The sequence below is a fragment of the Lepisosteus oculatus genome, chromosome 8 (genome assembly GCF_040954835.1).
Source record: "Lepisosteus oculatus isolate fLepOcu1 chromosome 8, fLepOcu1.hap2, whole genome shotgun sequence".
Lineage (NCBI taxonomy): Eukaryota > Metazoa > Chordata > Actinopteri > Semionotiformes > Lepisosteidae > Lepisosteus > Lepisosteus oculatus.
Window position 1 is genome coordinate 4,488,965 of NC_090703.1, and position 6,007 is coordinate 4,494,971.

The 6,007-nt window shown below is 41.5% G+C and overlaps 2 protein-coding genes across 8 annotated transcripts in view; one reads left to right on the forward strand and one right to left on the reverse strand.

Moving 5' to 3' along the window:
* kiaa0586 (KIAA0586 ortholog) overlaps positions 1-883 on the reverse strand; it is a 175,393-nt gene extending 174,510 nt beyond the window's left edge. For 4 of the 6 annotated variants that reach the window (XM_069193029.1, XM_069193030.1, XM_069193032.1 and 1 more), the window contains exon 1: positions 29-837. In XM_069193029.1, coding sequence (XP_069049130.1) covers positions 29-380 — 352 coding nt within the window. In that variant the 5' untranslated portion in view covers positions 381-837. Of the gene's footprint in view, positions 1-28 lie in introns of all 6 variants that reach the window. The other 2 variants (XM_069193031.1, XM_015350114.2) reach the window with 2 other exon arrangements.
* Positions 884-1,459: 576 nt separating this feature from the next.
* Positions 1,460-4,034, forward strand: timm9 (translocase of inner mitochondrial membrane 9 homolog). 2 transcript variants are annotated; one of them, XM_006632148.3, is made up of 4 exons: positions 1,460-1,663; positions 2,138-2,198; positions 2,834-2,929; positions 3,239-4,034. In XM_006632148.3, the coding sequence occupies exons 2-4, from the start codon at positions 2,160-2,162 to the stop codon at positions 3,371-3,373; spliced, it is 270 nt and encodes an 89-aa protein (XP_006632211.1). In that variant the 5' UTR covers positions 1,460-1,663; positions 2,138-2,159; the 3' UTR covers positions 3,374-4,034. The 2 variants fall into 2 exon arrangements, with proteins under 2 accessions (XP_006632211.1, XP_015205933.1); XM_015350447.2 differs by having other exon boundaries at positions 1,461-1,663; positions 2,135-2,198.
* Positions 4,035-6,007: the final 1,973 nt, after the last annotated feature.

Genomic DNA, 6,007 nt, shown 5'->3' on the forward strand with positions numbered 1-6,007 from the left:
CGATTCAAAATACCACGTAATGACTCACCATCTGTTGAATCCCTCCTACTCCCGGTATTTGATGCAGCGGGCTTGTTAGCTGGTAATGCGGGAGGAATGAACGCCTTGTCATGCTTCCTCGCCTCATCGGTGGAGAGAGGCGACAGAGTTTCGCGGAGCTTCTTCACGGTGATTTTAACACTTTCCCCGCAGCTCAGTCCGTTGGACATAACGCTCTTGTCCCGCTTTCCGCAGCTGCGATTGCTAGCCTGAACGCTAGTTGATCTCACTAAAACATCCCCGGCGCTGGAGCTTAAACTGGAACTGTTTAGACTTTCTTGCGCCCCTTCAGTAATAATGGACGTCAGGGACTCGTCTACCTGCGAAAGACCGTGATCCATCACTCATCGAGTTCATCTACATTCACCCTTGAACTCGGCACCTCAGACTAAAACACATTTGCAACACGAACCTGAGTAGTTCACGCAGAGTAAAGACAGAAGCCGCGGCGTAAATAATTTCACTCTCGCTCAAAAAAACGCTTTATCAGTCATCCATGAGTTCAGAAAAATATTCTCGAAGTTCTCATTCATTTGTCACATTAAATCGCTAAACAACAAAAGCTGCCCGAAACTAGCCTGTGGACTTCCAGAGCCATACAAATACAAATATCCCGCGAATTCAAAGATTCCCTCTCCTACTTGCCGATATTAAAATGTCGATATGAAACCCACTGACCTATATAAAAAATAACACAAGTAAAGCAATTGCAAACTTAATATGTTACTGTTTTCTGATAGCTTTTTGTAAATCGACTCTCCGAACCATATCTTACTGGAAAGTTTCAGTTGGAAACGGTCAACGTCACTGCACATCTGCGTTTGTTTATAGTCCCCGAGGAAACACGGGCAGATACAAAGTGGCCTCATCAGAATTAAATATATAATATTCACCAACATAATTTACGTAATGACATTTTATAGCTTCAGTAATCAAATAAACATTTGTGAGATGGTATAGTGTTAACAGACGTATTATTTATAAAACAAAAAAGTTGCCCATCTTCATGTAACATCTTTTTTAATGAACTACAGAAACACAAATGAGCAGTTAACATTTTACAATAATGCCTGAATTGTAGCAGACATTGTACCAATATGTTCGTGCACATTTCTAAGTCGAAATACAACCACGACGGGGAAAAAAGCGTTAGGTATATGAAAACTTAATGTATATAAATTACACCACTAGTTGCTGCATCGGATTGTATATAAAGTAACACACCTGGTGCTACGTAACAGCAAGTAAATTCACCTGAGAACAACTGCCGAACGTTTCAACGATCAAGATTATTTTCAATAAAAATATAATTTTAATCTTCCTGATTTTTTACTTATATATAAATTATTATTTTACTTTTTACTCTTTCTATATATATCGCGATACATCTAAGATATTAAAGATTGTGTAGAAAGTGCTGTGGGGTTATCGGACATACTGCCGTAGTAAAACTCACATGTCCTCTGTTGAATGGTGAATGACTAGACTAGCTCGTATTTTCCGTAGGAAGGTGACAGGCATCAATCCGTGTGTTTTTCCAAGATTAGAATTTAAATTTAAAGAAGTTAGGGTATTTTCACAGTCTTACCAAACGCGATATCTACAGATTTTGGATCGGAGATTTGTACGTATATTGTTTATTTTTTTCCCAGTGCAGATAGGCCCTTTGACATTCAGAGCCGGTGCTTGTATTGATTATTGTATGCATTTGCTATTAAAAAAACCTGAGTTGTTGATGTTTTGAATCCGCTTTAGTAAGCGATTGCTGTTTGTGAGTTAATGCGTAGGAGGTTCGCAATAAAGTAGCTCTTAAAGTCTATTAAGTCCCACGAGCTTTTTGATAACTGAATTTTAGTGTTAATTGCAGACTTTAACAACATCGAGCAAACAAATGCAAATGTAATCGCCAAGTATAAATTATGTTATTAATATCTTTAGCACATTTTAAAGCAGGCCTATTCTTTTTAACGAAACTGTCTTGAACCTGGGAAGGTCTTGCTTTGTACAATATGGTGTGTTTTCAGACTGACCGTTCTGGCAGTTTTGCACTTTCGTGACTTCACGTGCTCTTTTTTTTTGCTTCTTGCTCCAAAAGCAGCACCTCTGTGGATCGCGAGGAAATGGCTGGCCAGATCACCGAAACCGACCAGATAAAACAGGTGACGTTTCCGCCCGTCTTCCCTTCAGAAGAAACTAACCAGAGGTGCCCGACGAGAAGAGACCATTGAGACCATCTTGCCCCTTTTGGTAGTTAGAAGCTAAGCGATCCAAGGCTCTTATCCACCAGTTTCACTGAAGAAGCCAGGGTACCGGCGTCAATAACATGGCCCTGCAGCCCACAACACCCCATCACAGTGAAGTCAGGCCAACATTGGACAGAACTGCTGTCCTGGGATACTCTGTGTAGCCTTGTTCCCATGCGCCCCACTTGTCCCCCTACTACTGCAGATCTAGGCGATTAAAACACATAGCAGCTCGACTTATATTGAGCTTTATTCAATTTCTATTACATCTATTATTATGTAACCTTATTTTCGTAACCTCAATTTTGTGATTCTTGTGATTTTTGTGAGCTCGCAGAAAAGACATTTCATTGCCAGCACCTACTGCTGCCCGCTGTATTGTTGTGCATTTGATAAATAACCTTTGATTTGATTTGATAACACCGCATGTTGCTTTTCAAGTGTAATGGCCAATGTAGTGTTGTGAGAAAGGGAACATATGAGAGGCTGTTCGGTCCAATTTACTGCTTTGGATGTCCATATTCTAACGCTTTGCAATTTTCTTTTACCAGTTCAAAGAATTTCTGGGAACCTACAACAAGCTCACAGAAAAGTGCTTCATGGACTGTGTAAAAGACTTCACTACCAGAGAAGTGAAACAAGAAGAGGTACCCAAAAAAAATGCATTTTATACATTGAGTTATATTTTGACATTAAGACATCATTCACAGGAATTAATATTATAATGTAAAGGAAATGCGGAGTGCTTCTCTCCCTAGTAAGATCAAATCCGATATTTTCTTTAGAAGATGCATGTGTGCCTATAACATTTATCCCCTTATTAACAATTTAATCAGCTCACACGGTATTTGAGGTGACATCAGGAACGTCTGAAAAGGGTCTGTATTGCGCACGGAGCAATGTGAGATAAACCGCTGCCCGGATTTGAGCAGATTGAGCAGTCGCTGTTTTTCCAGATCGCCTGCTCTGAAAGCTGCCTGCAGAAGTACCTAAAGATGACTCAGCGGATATCCATGAGGTTCCAGGAGTACCACATACAGCAGAACGAGGCCCTAGCTGCCAAAGCGGGCCTGCTGGGCCAGCCCCGATAGAGCCCGGCTGCACCCGGGGGTCACACGTGTCACTGCCGACACGGGCGCGTAGACCAGGCCTGGCCCAGCGCCTGCGGGGAGAGCCAGCCGAGAGCGATCTCGCATCAGCCCTGCCGGTGACTGGGGGACTCGTGAGCCCTGATGGCTTCTGGGTATCGCACTGTGACACTGATGAATCATGTTGACTCTAGAACGCAAAAATCATAGATTTGTTTCCTTTTGTGGACTTTTTTTGGGGTTTGTGAAAGTAAAAAAGAAATCCCAGCTCCTGGCTACTGCATACATTTAACTAACGCTTTTTAATGAAAAGGGTGTTTTTTACAACTTTGCAGTAGAAACTCGTTCTCCATTTGACTTACAGTAAGTGACGGAGAGAATGTGGCTCTGAAAGCATTCCAGCGAGAAAAGATTTGGTGGGTTGAAAACCATGTTAAAAAGATTAGAAGAGCAAGTGCTGCCATTTTCTCCCAGGCCGCTCTGTTATGGGGAACTGAAACATGTTAACTGAACAAAGCAAATGATGAATGGAACCGAGACTCGTAATTACTGTAACAGTCTGAAAATATCTCGTGTGTAGCTCAAATGGAAGAGTAATGTGCAAGATAAAAGTTAGCGTCGGGTGCTTTATTTCTAATAAAAATAAAATTCCAGAATGAGAAAATACTTTTATTTTCCATTGTTTACAGAAGTGGTGCCAGTAAAATGTGTCGGCAACAGTTAAAGCAGCATGCCGATTTCTTGACTTCCTGTAAGTGACAGTAATTCAAAGCATATAAAATGTGCTAAAATGAGAATATTATTCACGTAGACATTTCTGAAATGTGGCTCATTTTCTAGCAAAAGGCTGGGAGACTTTAATTAAAAATGATCGCTGTAATAGATGACCTGCAGAAAAGTCGAATGAAATGCTTTTGAGGTAGCTTTTTCCATCGGTTTTATACACCATTATAAAAAAAGACAGTCTTTCACGAACCATTTTGCCATTTAGTCCATTTGACCCCGTCATCAAGGCAATGCTAACCGTTGCACGTTTCTGAGAATCAGGATTGCGAGACCTGTTTTGTCTTTGACTACACCGGAGATGGGCAGACGTGTCTGCAGGCTTCTTAGCTGGCAACACATAATAATGATGAGCTGATCTGAGTTTAGGAAGAGCAGAGTTGGAATGAAAACCTCTAAACACGTCGGCTCTCTTGGAGTGGCATCGGACAGCCACGTCAGAAGCCATTCTGTTGCGTCGTGTTGAAAACCCCACGTCCTGCAGAGCTACAGTCTAGCAGCCTTTATCCATCGCCCCCAACCCGTTGGACTGCAAACACCTGGAACAACTCCAGGCTGCTGGTGTTGCGGTGAAGCAGTAAGAATTATGCCCTTCCCCTGGCGAAGTCCTGGTCACAATCGGCTACCGAGAAGGGCTCAGACTCAACTCAACCTGCAGTTTACAGGTTAGCCCACTCATTTCCAAAATTTAAGCTGTTGATTTGTTTAAAGGAGTGATTTACTGTATAGAGCGCTTAAAATGAAAATGCCAACGCAGTATAACTCTCAATGACTTAACTCCTGAAACCTCGCAAGTCATTCCAATTTTAAAATTAAAGGAAGACCTGCAGGATTGTGGCCGCACCTAATCTAAATAATAACCTTTGAACTCCAGTTTCATACAGTTTATTTAACTGGGAAATTGGTCTATGGTTTAGTGAAACCAACTCTTAACAGGTTTTTTAAAAATCAATTTGTCAAGTACAAACATCAGTCTACAAACTCAGAGCTGCTCAAGGTTGAAGTTAAAAAACGTACCTGCTCAAAACCTGGAGAAATGCTTTAACTCTCAGTTGGTAGTTACGTAAGCTTTTAAATAGCCAGAAAAGCAGAAGAATCTAGCCCCAGTGGGGACCTGCACCAGCCATCACTGTTGCAGAGTAAAGCACAGCTCCTGCAGCCTGGAGACTAGACAGAATTCAGGATACTCGCTCCAGAGACAGCGGGGGAGACAGGTTTGCAGTGCACCACCAGGAATTAAGCACAAGGTAGAGTGAGCTAGACACTGATGCTACAAGCCTTACTGGGAACTCCTATCTGCCCTCTGGCCAGTCTGTCAGAGTAAACCCACCTCATTGATTTCTGAGTGCAGGTCCATGTTCCAGTTCTTACAAATCTGTAGTGAGGCTAAATATTTACCCCACCCAACCGAAAGAAAACGCCTTTTCTTATTGAGGCTTATCATCATCACAGCCTGCATCTCATTTCAGCACTAACAATCATTAGGGAGCTTGTATGAAAGTTTTACAGTGAAGGAATGTATTGACCACACACATGATGAACAGCAGCCTAAAGTTTAACATCAGTAGCTTGTTGGAGTCACACAGATTGATACTTTAATTCTCAACAGGGAGCACATAGATTTGTGGATGAAGAAGCACTGGTCTTTGAGATAAGACACCTTTTGATACTCAGGTCATACCTTTTCATTAAAAAAACACTAGATACTGAATGTTAGACATTCCAATTCCATTTTCAATTCCAGTTACAACTGCCAATTTAGACTTCAAATTCATATGAATACGCAATCAAAATGTCAAAAGACAAAACAAGAAAAAAGACGCACAAGACCCGCTTTAGTAGTAAAGTAGTAAA